Raw genomic sequence first — 17,637 nt, forward strand, 5'->3', positions numbered from 1 at the left:
GTCAATTCTACAGAATTAGTTACCAGTAGCAGGCAAAAGGAGAAAAACAAATCCAGTATTAAGAAATATAAGCAAATGAATAGAGAGTGTAAGAATAATTATGCCATCGGACCAATCACTGATACCACCTATACTGAACAACAGTACTACTGACTGATCACAGTACACTGTAGATGCTAAACATTTACATGGGTTCAAGAAGTGATCAGAAAATCTATTGAGGAATAAGTCATTGATGGCAGCTGAGCATAGAAAGATACTACCTCTAGCACAGAAAGTCCCCGAGTTGCCAATCAACAGCAACTGTAAGAGAATTCTGATCAAGCAGATTTGCACCTTTCCGAATGGTACTGGGCCACAGCTATATAGAAGCCATATTTAATTGCCACACATAAGAATTGAAGAAGTACCAAAATACTGAAGTTACATATTCTCCTTCAAAAAGTGTTTTAATTATACCGTAATTCCTTCCCGACATGTCCACATCACTTAAAAAGAGCAACAAAAACTGGGTTTTATTTTACATGATGCACTTCAATGAATGCCAGTCCCTCAAAACACCATCCATCTTTTCTAAGCCCAACTCCCAAAGATACTCAGGATGAACTACTTTGACTGCAGTTAACAAAAGACTGATATTCTCAGCATCCTGGGGCAGGGAGGAACCCTTTCTCCTTGCAGTTACATCCATTTTATTTTTTTTTAGTATAGCAAACCATTACTCATGAGGAAAGCAACCTTTGCTTAAAGAATTGAAAATAAGAGCAGGACTTTTTTTTACTGACTCAATATTAACACCAAAACCATACATAAAAAAATACAATAATAATTTATTTCTAATGGGGCTTTTTGTTTGTTTTTAATAAATCCCACTTTCAAGGTGTGTTCTAATTTAAACAGATTGATACAATTTCTGCTTGGAGACAGGAGACATCCTAAACCCATCCTTCTGCTGTTTTTTAAGTGCAAACATTTTTTTTTTTTTTAACCAGTCCAAAATTTTTATTTCTTTGAGGACAAAAATTCAGACATCACTTCCAAAGAAAAATAAATAATATAAACCTTCATATGATGACCTCCTCCAGACTTGCAAAGAAGATGAAGGCTCCTGCTAACATCTACCTAAAACTTCTATAGTAAGAGCCATTAAATTAAATTAAATGAAAATGAAATTATTTCTCATAAATAGAACAATGTTTATTAAGATTCCAATTGAATTAAACCTGCTCCAGTTAGGGAGGAATGACAACTTGCTGCTTTTATTCATAAACCTCTAAACAGCAATCCACTAACTACAACAGCCAGCCTATCATGCAGATCATGCTGTTCTTCACCTAGCCACTTAAAACAAAATAGTTACTTCTCCCTTTAAATTATTTACCTTAGAATTACCTTCCTTGTGATGTTTGGCACAGGAACGAAGCTGAGTTATCCAGTATTGTTTCTCCTTTGCATCAGCAGCTAGAACAGAAACAAAAAAATGCAGGGAATCTCACTTAAATTGATACTGAAGAGAAGATGATAGGGCGGGGGGGGGGGAATCATTTACTGTTTAGGATGCACTATAAATTCTAATTTACACTATTCTATGTGTAAGTTTTTAGACACAACACATCTAAACCTCGACTTAATATGATGTGGCCAGTTGGAAGAGATAAGCTTATGAGTCTTTTTCATAGTTATCTCCTCCAAGTATTATTAAAAGCAGAATTGCCTCAAGATGACCTTTTTTTATTAAGCAAACAAATAAAAACCAAAGAAAACCCACAACACTTTTGTTTTACCTGTGTCCCTCTGTGAAGTGCCACATCACAGCATTTAAATCAGTAAAAGCTCTACACTAAGGTTGTCATTCAGCTATCAGGCAAGCTACTAAATACTTAAGTACTTCTGTTTTCTTCTGTTTTAATGTAGTTCAACTAAATCTCTCTTTAAATCTGTGCTATTCGCATGCAATTTAAAGACACAATAATGAAAACCAGAATTTCCCCCCATCTTTAAAAACAGCTTGAAAAAATATTAGAAAGATTGTCTGCAGCCTGTATCAGATGGCTCCTGTGTAATATTACTAAATCTACTTGGGAGAGAGGTTTTGTTTTAAACAACCACAATTAGTAATCCTAATTAAGAACACCAATACAGAGTGGATAATTTTAGTAAATGTTTTCTCTTACATCCTTTGGTATTAAGTATCTCAATGGTTATTGACTCAGCATAAAAAAAATATTTACTGACTTGAATTAAACTTATAGATTTCACTAAATTAAAAGCAGCATATTTAAAGTCATTTATAATCTCAAGTGCTTGGAAAAGCATCATAATGAAATCACAAGTGTTTATGATTTCTAGTTGTGCAAACGCCAAAAAACTTTAACAAAAACTCTCCCCGGTTGTTCTTGTATTTCAGTTCTAGGTATAAAACAGCAACACACTGTACCGCAGAGGAGGCTTGCATATTCTGTCCTGATAGCTGATAAACTGTAGTCAGAATAAAACTCACAATTTTAAACTTTTGCTATACTACATCTTTTATATATACATATATATAAATAAATATATACATACATACATATATATATATATCTGTTGGGGTTCTTTTTGTAAAGGAGCTCAATACGAAAGTGTCCTGATCAATCAATCAGACTGAAAATACCTTAAAATAAAGTTATTTCCTTAATTAAAAAAAAAAAAGAAAAACACAAAAAAACAAACATTCCAAAGTAACTCTTACATACCCTGTATTGTCTTTCTTACATTTGGGAGCGAGGGAAGGCAAAATTTTATGTTAATGCTGCATTCAATTATTCCAAGACTCACAAGAACACAGGATCTTAAAAGGCTTCCACTTGCCATTTTTCCCTTGTCTGACCCATCAGCAAGTTCATTCCTGCACATTATCTGCAGCATGGTGGCAGGGGAGATGAACAACAGAAACTAAATGCTATGCAGTGAACAGCAATGAAAGCAGCTTTTCCTCCCTTCAGAATGCCACAATAATAGCTCGAGGTATCTTCCAGCCCTGAAAGTTTATATATTGTAAATTCATACGTATTCAACTCCAGACTAGTGTTCCACTGTGTTTTATAATATACTGTGTAACACCATAGCTGTATAACCACTACTTTCTGAAAGTACAGGGAAGAAAAATGAGACATGAATGAAGAGATGCAGAAGCGGGAATAGGAGAGAAGAATGACTCTGAATCATGAAGAATGAAGCTCGCATTCAAGCAGCACTGTACCTCTCAACTTATACATCTCTCCATTAGCAGAGTAGACCACCAACATGTGTGGCACTTCATCACCATGCAGTATTATAGCTCCGGCTAAAGACAAGGTTCCTCGTGGCTTCTGGTTTTTGCTTTGTTCATTCACAAAATACTGCAGAATTCCCGTCTCAAAGTCCAGCACAAAGTACCTGTTCAGAGAAATTGCAAAGGTATTTCTATTAAAGAGTCTTTTACGTATTCACTCAGGGAAGAACACAGACTGATCTTGATTTAAATCAAGATCATAAACAAACAAATGAGGTCAAAGTAACTTTTGTAATTACTCAATTTTATAAGATACTGTTCTTTTGATCATTAGGTTTGTTTTTTCAAGGGCATGTGTAAGCTACTCCTTTACTCATGTTTCTTTCAGATTAATGGGATGTTCACATACAAGACATGAAAGTAAGGAAGGGAGCTTTTAGTTCGAAAGCTTCCACTGAAGAAGCACAAGACCGCCTCCTTTGGGGTGGATTTGGCCCCTCCCCTTTTATTTCCATTTATAACCTTGAAAGACATGCTAATTCCTCACTACTAGTCTTTTGAAAAGCGACACTGTTTTTACAGAGGGATGAACACAATTAAAGACACCATGGTATTTTAATTTGTGATCATATTTCACATACATTTGAAAGCTGGCCAAGGGAATTGAACATTCAGTTCCCAGTAAGTACTAGGTAGGAAGTATGGACACCCACATATAAGAAAACAAGTAAGAGGAGAGAGAAGTAAAGTCTAAATTCCATTTGGTCATTCTGCTAACAAATTCTAGCACTGCCCAGGTCAGTAAGTGTTAGAATCAAGAAACAGTCAGTGAAAATCCAGTAACCACAAAGATTTAATAAGCAGTTTTAACAAACACAAGCCATTCCACAATATGCCAACTGCTAGGATATGAAGTTCACACAGACAAAAATAAACTAACTGCATTATCCAAGTGCATTAAATGAAAGTGAAGATGTTTCAAATTCAATGTCTCAGTCTCAAGAGTCAGAAACTTCCCCCCCCCCCCCCCCCCCCCCAACCCTAACTTTCACCACAGCACAGATCTAAATTTATATTTCCATGTGGAAATCATCTATGCTGTTACACAGAACAATGCTTTGCCAAGAAGGAACGGACAGCAACCTGCCGGCTCACATAAAGGCCAGAATAACAATGCCTGTCCCAAATAATGTTAAGCTAATGATTTGCTATACCCCTCCACTTCTGCCCTGACTCCATCTCCCACATAACCCACAAATGAAAAATGGCAAGCTGAATGCCAACTACCATAATATTTCAATAGTAGTGTTAAAAATAAGGAGGCCCTAAAAGGAAAGTGCCAAAATTTCAGACTGCCTTACTGACTTGTATTACACCAGTCCATAACCTTCCTGTTTGACTTTTAAATGGTTTTACAATACTGCTCTCCCACTTACTAAGCATTTTTTCTCTTCAGGGAAAGATGATGCAATTAACTGCAGGTGAAAACAGCAGAACTGAATGCCCACAAAAAAGAAGTCAGACTTGCACATTTCATAGTAAATTGTAATTTCAGTTTTCTTTCTCCATTTTAGCAACCTCTCTCACATATTTAGGAGGAAAAAATTATATAGCAGCTTGACCCTGGAGTTAGTGCTGCTCTCCATCTGACAAGTTTTCAGCAATCTCTTTAGGTTTAGCAAACAAGGCTAGGTTTTATACGCTGTGATGTCCATTCTGAGCCCTTACCATACTCACTGTAATTTCACTGTCCTTGAAATCGCTGAAATGATTGTTCAGGTACAAATCATTTCAGCCTTTGTTATCAGGCCATGTTTTATCGATTGCTACCTCGTAAGTCATCACTGTGGTTAGCGCAGAACTGTTCTACAACTAACATGAGAAACAGTTAAAAACAGAAGGGGAGGAGGGGGACAAGAAAATCATCCTTCCTTCTCCTATCCAGACCAAAGGATCTGGGGGGAAAAAGTTCCTCTGAGTCTATGAGAACAGAATCTATTAAGTTATATAAACACTATGAACACTTCAACTCAGAAACCTCTGCATGCTAGACCAGCAAAGCACTCCCAGAACGACTGTAAGCTCCACAGAGACAAGCTTTGCATTGCCATAAAGCTACCCATGGAAGCATACCAGCCATTAGAGTACAGAATACACCTTTACCAGCACAATGGCATCCAAGAGCAGTGACTTCTGCAAATCCACATATGCAGAAACAGCATCCTTCCACATCCTTGTAATTGCAGCTACAGTAGTGTTAACTTGACCTCCTGGCCAACCATAACTATTCTACATACAGTCTTAGAAAAACAGAACATTAGCATTCACCTTGTACCTTCAGAGTTTTCAGTACTTGCGATGATGGCTCAGTTGCCTGCATGCAACTTTATGGAGATTGGAACTAGATGATACTTTAGGGTCCTTTCTAACCCAAACCATTCTATGTTTCCAGCACAACTCAAGCAATAAACTTGAAAAAGAAAAATATAACCTGTTCTCATACACCTCCATGGCCCTCTTCAAGCATCCTGCCTTCTTTCTTGTCCCCAATGAACCAGTTTCTATGTCTGCCAACTTTTAAAGTCATAAAAGAGAATTACCTACAGAAACATAAGTACCAACTACCCAACAAAAACTTGTCAATAAAATAGGTTTTTGTTAACTCTGGAGATCTCATTAACTTTCAACAGGGATCTTGACCATGACACTGGACACTGTTCATATCACATGGACTCAAGTATTTGGTTTTCAAGAGTTATAGTGCAACTCCCCTCTTTGCCTTTCACACAGTGGTATCACAGAAAAAGATAGATAGGAGTAAGCTGCACAAGCAACTACATCCTCACAGAGCAGCAGGGAAATAACGCACTTTGAAACTGCTAAAGTAGTAAGAAAAGCCAGGAGAAGAAATAAGGAATTTCATGTCAAACTAAGAAATCAAGCAGCACAAGACTTCATACAAAAGGAGGCAAGGGGAAGAACAGAAAGAAACAGAAGCAGCTTTCAAAAACATTTTCTTGTATCACAGACCAAGTAACGACCTAATTCAGACCATCACAAAAATGCAGAAAAAATGAAGACCAGATTCTTTCACTAACTGGGGATGGAAAAGCATTACATATATAAAGCAGAACAGAAGAGAATGATACATGTTTGTCCCATTTTAGAAGGCCCATGTAGCTCTATCGGAAGGGCAGGGATATCTTTTAACTTGAATTCCAAAAGCCATTTGTCCTGCACACCAGGGAAATAACAGCGCTAACCTCTAGAACTGATTAATCTTGCCATCTTATCCTGTATTTCTCTACTGGTCTTGCTCACAGAGCATACATTTGGATTTCTGTAATTAATTTAGAGATTAACGATGAAACCTAACATTCAGGTAGGAGGTAGCAGAATCAAGCCATGTCATACTAGACATACAAATAATTAGTGCTATACAGAAATGATGAAATGTTACTGACACACTTCTAAAGACAGCTAAATTTTCTTGCTATTCCAAAATTGGAAAAAATAATCAGTTTGTGTTTTGGTTTGTTTGGTTGGTTTTTTTAATTAAAAGAATCCATCTAATGGTAAGCTAGAAAATCACTGCTTTAACACATTTCAAGCAGTTTTAACTGCTTAAGCAATGTTCAAAGTAGACACATAACATTACAGGCAAGAAAAAGTAGGCCATTGCACGAAAGAAAAGCCTTTGCCAACAGACAAACGCAAATCTGTTCAGAGACTACAGGCTTCCTGCTCCTCTGGCCCAGGCGCCCTCAAATTCCTGAAATTAACTGGGATACTTCCTTCTGCCATTCCAACCAAATGCATTACTGACTGATAGATATTACAAGATAAAACATTCAGCTACACTCAGTAAACTAGAATTTTACTGCTGTTCTATCAAATTAAAAAGTCTGACATTACCAGAATTTCTTTATGCTACTGATGCATTTGTCAACATGGGTATGACATATTAGGAAGCATAAGTATGTTGCCTTCTGAATTCTTGGAGGGGAAGAGAGAGACTGAAATACTATACCAATAAACCACTTGAACTGCGTTTTGCTTTCACTGTTATGATAATTTATTATAGTAATAATTATACTAATATCATAATTCCATAGTATTATAATAATTATTAGGTCCCCAAAAATAATTTAAGAAAAAGCAATGGCTATGGTTTAAAAGTGATAAATGCTGGTAGTATAGTAGGAGATGAAAATGGCCTGCCATCAGACCCTGTCAAAGAGAACAGCAGATACACAGCTTCCAGTTTGCATTCATTATGCGATTGACCTTTTTTAAATAAAGACTTCTGCATCTGGGCAATTGCAACCCTCGTCAAATCTTCAATCACGGACTCAATCTGCTATAAAACTCACCTCTTTTGGAAAGTAGTTAATAAAATATTATGGTATTAATTACTTAATTGTATTAATTACTTCCTTGGGTTCATAAACTGCATTGGAATATATGCTTCATACTTGGACTCTGTATAATCCCAGAACTCATCTGTTTGAAACTGGCATGGATGACTAAATGCTGCACAGTAGCATTAGACAAATCTTTTGACTAAAGACAAAATCTTCCATAATCTACAAACAATAAAACAGTTTTCATAAGATGATGACCAGCAGCTACTGGATGAAGAGGCATGCTGGGTTTCTACAGCAGGCTAGCCCTGGTTTCAGCTTTTTAGAGATCTTTTCCCCAGTTACTTTCTCACTGCTGGACAGAGGAACTTTTCTCTCTAAATACTTTTAGACCTTCTGCAGACACCTTTCTCCTAAACAGTCTCACAATACGTACTTCATGATCTACTTTTTATTTTGCTTTAACCATAAAAATACAAATTGTTCAGATAAAATACACCGATTTGAAACACCACAAAGTCTTCACCCCGATTTAAAACCTTGACAGACATCACCCTCCCTATCAGAAAAGTAACAATTCATGTATTTTCCCTTCTCAGACTGCTGAATTTATTATTCCAGACAATGTGTCAAAAACTCCAGCATCATATTAGCTCAAGAACAGCAGCAGCTCACCAACTTTTTCCTTATATCACTTTGTTCTCAACATTTTTGAGTTTCTAAACATGTTTTCCTTTTTTTCCATTCCAGTTCTCCTCCAGTGACTACTAGTTCTTCAGTGATTCCATAATCCTCAAAAAGAGGACACTTTGAGAATAAGGAACCAAACTATTTTACAATTCTTTTTTAAAAAATTTATTAGAAAAAAAAAACAAAGCTAGAGACGAATTATAGGATAGAAAGTAAATGACTGTCAAAGAAAAGCAAAGTTTATGGTTCCAGTAACTGAATGAGATGTCACATACAAATATTTCATTTTTTACAAAACTGTATCTTACTAGATTGTCTTGGAGATTACATTTACGCAACTGCCCTTTTTTTTTCCTTTTACCTTGAGCCATAAGATTAATGGAATTATTCATGCCAGTAAAGATAAAGCATGGCACACACATTTGACAGCCAAGGATTTATTATTAAAAATCATCTCTGAAGTTGTCATTAAAAGACAGTGGTTGAGAGAATATGCTTACACTACAGTAACTGTTTAACATCCTGTATGCGTTGAGGTTCCTCAATTTATCATTTTCTAATATCAGAAAATGGAAGAACCACAGTATTCATTAAAAGCTTTACTGACTTTGAGCATCTCTGAATGAAAACTTGATTTATTAAACAATAACTTCTCTGCGTTAATTGCATATCAGTCAAGCTGAACTATAACTTGCTGGATGCTTTTAGAAGTGTTCCACATCTAAAATGGAGGTAAGAAATAAAGTCCTATCCAAAGCTACTAGATGGACTGCCTGTTTCTGATCTTATGCAGTTTGTGATTTTAACATCCACAAACCTCTCACATAAATAAAACGTTAAGAGAAATCTCCTTTCCTGTTTTGTCAAGTCCCGGTCAGTCTCCAAGTTTACAAGCAAGCCTTTCTTATAAACCAAAACATCACTTCTTTCCCAGCATCAGCAGAAGCTACAATTGCTGTTGACCAGCTCATGAGTTCATTGACTTCCGTTGCTACATCAATTACTTTCAATGGTCCGAAATTCTATACAGTCAGCAACAGACATGCCGCTGAAAATTTAAGTACAAAAAGACTATGTTAAGGAAAATATTAACATTAGTTTCCTGATTTCAAATAGTGTTGTTTAGGGATTGCTTTTTAGGATTGAGGATGGAAAAACAGGCCTTGAAATAATGCAACCATTTTTACACATCATGCTTTAAAGTCATACAGAAAAGTACATTTATCATAATATCTATGCTTTAGCACAACATGGCCACATTGAGGGGCAACAACTGCAATTTAGGGCAAGCACATAAACAAAAGGTACACAGTTGAGGTGCGTACCATAAACAGCACTTACTACTCACAACCCACTGAGCGGGCTGGCTGCCTAATGCTACTTTGTGTCATTTAGTGGTCCTTGCCACCTTCTTTTTCACTTGCTCTAAATTCACTACTACCTAATAATTAAGCAGACTCAAATTTTCATACTGCAGATCAGAGGGAAGAGGCTAGCAGTGACATAACTGGGGGAATAAATGTGCTGGTGCAACCCTAATTCTGGCAAAGTCATTATGCAGCTCAACTCAGGTGACAGATTAAAAACAGAGCTTCCCGAGAGGAAAGTACATTTTCCTTCGTGAGAAAACCAAGATCTAAACCAAAACAGAGTGATTCCATAGCATGTCTAATGAACAGCATGTAATGAAAGGAGGACATTAAACTTTAGAAGAAACACTTCTGTGTGATTCTAAAAGAAGATACAGGAAACAACTAGTTAACACGCAGTAACTCCATTCCCCATTTGATGCAAAGACAGTGCTCTGTATGACACAAGACTGCTGCTAAATTGGCTCTCGCTGAAGCCAGGCCACAGTATAGTCATTTGGGCACCAAAATGAAGAAAGCTACCTGATTTATCTGCTCTCAATCCCACCTTTCCACCTTACAGAGGAGCAAGACTTTGCTCCTTTGAGAAAGTAAGATTACAGAAACCTACTTTGGAGCCTGTATGGACAACTGCTTCTCTGCAGTCTTTAAACACTTATTGGTCTGTCCCAGCCAGAAAATACAAAAATAAAACCACCAATAATCAAGGCAGCTATCAAAAAAAAAAAAAAAAAATCAAGCTCTCAATTTCCTTCTGTTTTCCCAAAATCTAGCTAAAATGGGTTTACATTCAGATGTTTAGATTTCACGTGGCATCCCAAGAGAATGCAAAGGAGTAGAACGAATGTGCTTTGTTTAGCCAAGGAATATTCTAGTTGGGAAGTAGTTTAGGCCTATCTAAAGAAACGACTGTTAGGATGACCTATGAGAAAAACTGACTCACTTGCTTTTCACAACAAACCACCTACAAAAGAGAACTAAACATGGGTGGGGGAATAACTAAACATTGGAAAACACCTGAGTTTCTTCCCCCTAATAAAGTGTATATATACATACATATACAGACATATAAATGAGGCATTCAATTACATCTAGCTTGTGAAAACAGTTTTTCCATATTAATATTTGAAATTCTCTCTGCTCACATTAGCAGTTGTCGAAACTGCTGCTGAGTAAACAGCTCCACCACCACAAAGTTTTAAACATCTCCCAAAACTAAGCCAGCCATGCCAGGAATCTTATTGCCTATTATTTTCTGTAACAAAAAATACACACCAAAATTCTAAGTGATACAGCAATATCCAACCCTCTGTAAAAATATGTCACTTTTCTGCTTGATGCTTTCTACAACAAGTTCTGTAAGATCTGAGAGGTTTAGCAAGCGCACTTCACATCAGAAATTGCCTACTGCCTGGCATCAAGTCATCTTCCACAAAGTACTTACAAAATATAGCATGAAATAAATAGTTTAGAAGGTGGCCTAACATACCAAAAATACACCTCTCCAACAAACTGAATAACAAATTCAGGAGGCCTAAAATGCTGAACCAACAGCTGTATGTCCGTTAAACACACTAAGAAAATTGAAGCATCCCACAGACCTATCTGAAGGAAAGTAATAAAGAAGGCAGTAGCACTGAAGGCAGCCACTGTGAACACAGCTGCTCAGAGTGCTAAGGAGTCAACAGTGACTAACACTATTATATACTATTCTTTCAACAGTCTACGCTTTAATAAGGAAGGTGTTACTGCCCACAGCAGGAGAGTTGGAACTTGATGATCTTTAAGGTCCCTTTCAACCCAAGCCATTCTATGATTTTCAGGAAGGTCATATATGAAGACAGATCAATAATGAAGTGAGATTTGACCAAGGGCAGTATTTTGCACAGATTTCTGTCTGCTAGTTGCCACATTCTGCAGGAAACATCACAGATTGAAAAGATATGACCTTATCTTGGTCCTTCTGGTACTTGCTATTACAACATCCATAAATGAATCAAATACATCCATTTGACAGCCTGGTTCTCATACAACATAATGAGTACCAGCAAATTCAGCCACCTAACCTAATGTAACACACTCATAGGGAGGCTGGAATTGTTGGGTTTTTATCAGCACTAACATGCAACAGAGTTTAAAGAAAACCATATCCTACTCAATTTGTGAGAGTCAGGTCTAAATCACAATTTTATTTCAAAATACTATCATCCATAATCCAAATTCTCTACAATTTGGTTCCTATATTTTGTCAATCCCAAACATACACACCTCTGAAAGAGGCTGCTGAACAAAACCATTTGAAATATCCCCAGACCTCTCTCTACCTTCAGCAATTAGAGACTTCCCTCTGAACTACATTAATAGAGATGGATACTACTACTCGAAGGACAGAACATGTAGGAAGGAAACGGTAAACCTCCACATACAATGTCTACTACACAGTATCTTCCACTGGCCCCATCCTAAACTTGTATTTCTCACTGGTAAAAATTAACCCTAACTCAACCCAGCACTACTGTTCTTACATATTATGTCCTGTCTAGGAGAGAGACCTTCATACATCAAACAGCTGCAGATTTTTAAAGCTCTCTTGCTGCCAAGAATTACAGACTGTATATAGAAAAGCACTCAGCTGTGAAACAACAGGTATGACCCTCAGTTTTTATGACAGACGTGATATTAGTTAGGATTTCACCTTAAGATCAATATTTCAGTCCCTGAAAGTATTTTATGAAACAAATAACAAAGGCATAGAGTGACCCTGGGCTGATGCTGAGAAGAGACAACTGCTGGATGACAAACCAAGGGATGGCCCAAACACCTCCAGATGGGAATATCAGGAAAACAATTCAGGTAATCCGACTACAAAACAGACTGCAAATAGTAGTTCAAATTACAAGACTACTGTAGCTTCAATTAGAGTAGCTGTAGAGTAGTTCAGACACTAAATGCTGCTTTTTGCTCATTAACAATGAGAGAATGGAAATTATGAACATCATTCAAGTCATACCTTGAGCCAATTACAGAGACAAAAGGAGTCTGTTAGCCTGAAGTATTTGAGCTGTGTGTCTCCAAGTTAAAAGTCAGGGAAATTATCCATGTAGGTGAACCCTAATAAGTCTGTTCCTCACAAGTGAACACATTCCCATGCACAACAGCAACAGCCTGTAGTTGTAAATCAGGGAACTTCAGGGAGTTGACCTCCATATAAATAAAAAGGAGTCAGTGTCAATGCAAGAACACTGGAGTTCTTTCCAATTCACTTTTACTACTACTAGAAACCAAGACTGCTTTAAGAAAGACTGTAAAAACCCCAACGTCAAAGGAAAGGTATTTTAAGTCATGCAATCTAACTGTAAATTCTATGCTATAAAATCTGCACTATTTGGTATATAGTAATAATTGAACAAAATAGCTAAATCACTGAACTGTCTTCTTTCAGTAACACTGTTACTTTGCTCTTCCCTCATTTTTAATTGTAAAACATGAAATATAAAAGGTTAGACAGGATTCATAAAATCTCCTAATAAAAAATGTCACCAACCTAAAAGCTTTCAATAGAAAGATGTTGCTGAAAATTAACTGGAAGTCAAATGTCATGTTTTATGGAGACAGTACCTCCATTTTATTATGACCACCCTGCTGCCAACAGGCAAGGGACAAATTACAGTGGAAATGAAATGAAGGGATGAAGGAGTAGACGAGAAGAACAGTTTGGCAACAGCAGATGCCAAAAAGTTTTCAGTAAAGGTTTTCTGAGGAAGCAGAAATCTGAAGAATCATTTGACGTTACAGTCCAAAATAAAGCACTCTACTAACCAGACTTCCAACCACCATCCAGAGCAAAACACTCTGCTGCACTGGGCTATAGATACCATAGGTTAATTATTAGGCTAGTGAATATTGGTTTTTTTCTTACTTCGCACCATAACTAGCTCATCAACATCTTGAACATATCTTTAAAAAAGAAAATTAGTTGGGTACTTCTTTCAAGGCTTATTAAACCATATCTTATTCCAAACCTCATTACACAATACCCTCTGAGTGCTATTTTAATGACATAGCACTACACTGTATTTATTTATCAGTAGGGATTAAACTGTAGAGAATAATTCTGATGCTTCTGTTACTCTCATTATGGTCTGAGATTTGGGGGGTAATTTTTCAATTACAGAGGAATAACCATAGCACAGTTTTTTCTCATTCCTCTCATATGTATTCTTGACTTCGGTCATACCACCTGCTAATATGAAAAGCTATGTATATGGAAAAAGTGAACCTACGAATGAAAACACAGATCTACTATATTCTGTATGTTCAACACTCTTGGGTATGCTGTATAGAGACGTAGTTATGCCACTCCTGCTATGCTTAAATGTGACCAGCATTCAGAAAAAGCACCCTTTTTGTTCCTTTGTGATGTATCAGACACATATGGGACACCTCCTAGAAGAGGAAGGCACCAGAAGTGTTATCACAGGATTAAAAAAAAAATAAAGAAAGAAAAACATTCACCCATGCAGATCAAGCAGTGAAATATTCAATAGGAATCTAAAGGAGTCTGTCAAGGCATTCCACCTTCTGTGCATGCTCTCTCAGAATACATTTTTGCATTCATACCCTGAAAAACTTCCAACAGGTACCACTTAAAAATATTAACTCTTATTACTGGATTTATTACTGGATAAATCCAGTAATACTGGATAAATCCAGTAATAAATTTATTATATATGGATTTATAACTAGATACTTGCAGACTCTAAATCACATGTACCGCTAACGCATGTGGCAGGAGAACCTGTTATGTCTTCCCGTTGTCTGGTCCCCACCACTTCATTGGCAGAGGTCATCTCCCCTGCAGAGCAACAACTAACCAACCCTACCTAAGTCCTGTGCTCAGTGAAACAAACTGTTGGACAGATAGCAGATGAGAGTGTATCACTCCTGCCACATTAGGAACAGTAGCTGATGCACTGACTCACAACCTCTACTACAAAGGTTAAATGAGTGAGGAAGAAGCATAAGTTGTAAACGCATGATCAGAAACAGGCATCAGTTGAGTATTAACTGGCAGAAATTATCTCTTCCAGAAGAGAAACTGTGCTAGGCTTAGTGCCAAGGGTGGGTTACATTTACGTATCTCAGATTTTCTTCACAGGACACAGCACAGTTAAGATTGCTTCATCTTTAGAGCTCAGCTGGTTGTAAAACCTCACCCAGACTTAAGGCTAACCACTGCTCCTCTTTCCTCCTTCCTACCCTGCTGCATGGTCACAACCCACCCCTTCTCTCTCTCTAGTGTTTATTAAACTCAGTGGGAACTAATTCAATTTTCAAAACCACAGAAGGAACAGACAGTTGGGAGAGGGTCTCTCCCCTTCAGGAATAAGAAGGTGAAAAAGCAGCTCATCTTCTGGTCTTATGAAAGCAGTTGATAGATACAAGGTAATACAAAAGCAAAGCAGGTTGTTTCAGACACCATCTACCAGCTTGACTCAAACTGCAAAATGCGTTCACATTAATTCTATCAGCAGACAACAACTGGAATATGCAAAATAATTTTTATCTACTAAATCATTATAAAAGCCTACAAAGAGACATAAGTCATGTTCTTTTTTCCTCTTAACTGTGCAGTAAAGCTTTTGCATTTTCTTCTCCTAATCTGCTTTTCCAACATTGTTATTTGGAAGAAAGTCAGAGATACATATTTCTGTGCAAGCTACTGATATGAGACTTTAAGAAAGTCTGAAACCTAAAACCCTTCCAAAAATTATACTTAACCTGATTTACATTTGATGCATTTCCAGGGGAGAAGACTTAGATAACCAGCATAGACATTCCCTTATAATTGTTTGCATTCTATGTGAATAATTCCATTCAGAACTACTTATCGAAGAAAATGAATAAAGTAGCTCTGTTATGTTTCAATACATACAATTTCTTTATGATCAATAAATTAAAAAGAAAATTAAAAAAGAGGTTCAACATCAGGTATAAGTCTTTTAATCTCTAAGTCACTTTTAGATAGAAATACAATGTCTCGCACATTTACACCACAGTCTATAGCAGTGGTGGGAAACAAAACCAAACAGCTATTGTTCCCCAGAAATCTCAGTAACTTGTAATATCAACGCAATTTGCCTAAGTGAAAAAAAGCTGCCCTTAGAAAGCACAAGTGAAAACCAGTTGTCATTTTTCACTCTTCCTCCTCAAGAAAGAACTGGTATTTTCACTTTAAAACCTACTTCAGCTGAACTAGCTGTCACCTATTTGGTGTCACATTAGAACTACTGCTCTGTCACCTTCATTTCTTTGTTCCCATCACTGGCCAGTAGCAGTACTCAGGACCACATCCCAGAATAGCCTATGGGATAACAAGTGCTGTAGTTGGGTAAAGAACAATGCAGCCGGGGCAGTCTTGGGTAGAAGAGGAACTTTCCAGAATCATCCATTCAGCAGGAAAGATGCTAACTCAATTTTCCTCTGTAATTTGTTCCATGCAGTAACTAATAAGGTGCACCTTACCATTAAACATAGAATCTTGTTAAACCACCGTTAAACTCTGTTAAATTCCATCAAATTTATTGAACTCTATCAAATCCTTATTTTACCTCAGTAAAACATATTTCACCTTGTTCAAGAGAGAGAAGCAGCACTCCACTCATCCGCGATAAGGTCATACACGTTAAGTCATCACACATAGCAGTCCTGACTTGGCAGCTTGTCCAGCACACAGAAGCTCATTTGCTGCCCCATCATCAACTTTCAACTACTCCAAAGTCCTGGAACATAAGCTTTTATGCAGTTGCATGCAACAATCTTTTCCCGGGCTGAAAACACAGCCCCTCCCACACTAGCAACTACTTTAATAATACAGATCTTGGACAGACAAAGAAAACAGGTAGTAAGAACAATGTGCACCACCCAGCAGGAGCAGTTCTGCCAAATTAGTTCCCACTGTACTCAGTATTTTCAGCATCTTCCATTTTAACATATAAAAAACAGTATTTTTCAGGAGCCTCCTACATTACATATGTTTCTGTCAAATCCCTTGTTATATTTTGGTGAATTACTGAGAAGAGTCATACTGGCTGATCAGCTGGCAAGTAGGTACTTGTAAATAAAATCTGGCATCATGCTTAATACAAAAGCAATCTGTCTGCTTTACAAAAAGGCACCTAGTAGACTGATAACTTCTTAAAAGCTGCATTTCTATTGCCATTCCTTTTGTTACAATCATGCTAGTTGTAAAAGGAATTCAGAAATTGCTGATGTAATCCACTCTCCCACACAATTAAAAAGAGCTCCTTTGCTGTAACTAACATTATGAACTTCTGAGTTTTGAAAAACTAAGAACCAACAGCTTTGAAAGAGAAGTTTAAAATCTTTGTTTTTGCAATAAACTAGGGCACAGGCATTAAAGAAAAAATGCCAATAATGAAAATATAAGAACAAATTTATTTTAAACATGCTGACATCTCATTATCAACTGCATAAAAATCCAGCACCTGTCTGCGGATGATCAAACCATGAATTAATTTATTCAGATATAAAACATCTTAGAGTCTGCTTCCAGTTCAACTCCAGATTTTACATATTCTCTCAGGTTAGGTTTGTGCTCTCCTCTTTTTGGTAAAACCAGCATTAAACATATTACAGCAAAACAGGAGGTTTATTTCCATCTGATGGGAACCAACATGAAGTTGTGAAATTTCTATTAAACTTCAAGTTTAATGGTTCTAGCACTATCTAGAACCCCAAATATTATTTTTAGTGCCTGAACACTTAGGCTACATTACAAACATCCTCATGAACCTCCATAATCATAATAATGAAATGCTAGAGGAAGATTTGGAAGAAGAAAAGATCAAGTTATTATAGCTTCACCACTTGCTCAACTAGCAGTTATAAGCAACATGTTTTCCTTCAGTTACCAGAAGTCTTCACTTTAAAAATCAGA

The 17,637-nt window shown here is 36.9% G+C and overlaps 1 protein-coding gene across 1 annotated transcript in view; it reads right to left on the minus strand.

Annotated features, from left to right (window-relative positions):
• Positions 1-17,637, minus strand: part of OSBPL10 (oxysterol binding protein like 10) — a 104,411-nt gene that overhangs the window by 70,535 nt on the left and 16,239 nt on the right. The window contains exons 2-3 of the mRNA XM_061465025.1: positions 3,242-3,417; positions 1,382-1,461 (exon numbers count right to left, since the gene is read on the minus strand). Of these exons, the coding sequence (XP_061321009.1) occupies positions 1,382-1,461; positions 3,242-3,417 (256 nt within the window). The remainder of the gene's footprint in view (positions 1-1,381; positions 1,462-3,241; positions 3,418-17,637) is intronic.

This window comes from Pezoporus flaviventris, unplaced genomic scaffold (assembly GCF_033815535.1).
Source record: "Pezoporus flaviventris isolate CSIRO_AGI_PZ_B2104156 unplaced genomic scaffold, CSIRO_AGI_Pfla_v1 ptg000037l, whole genome shotgun sequence".
In the NCBI taxonomy this organism is placed as follows: domain Eukaryota; kingdom Metazoa; phylum Chordata; class Aves; order Psittaciformes; family Psittacidae; genus Pezoporus; species Pezoporus flaviventris.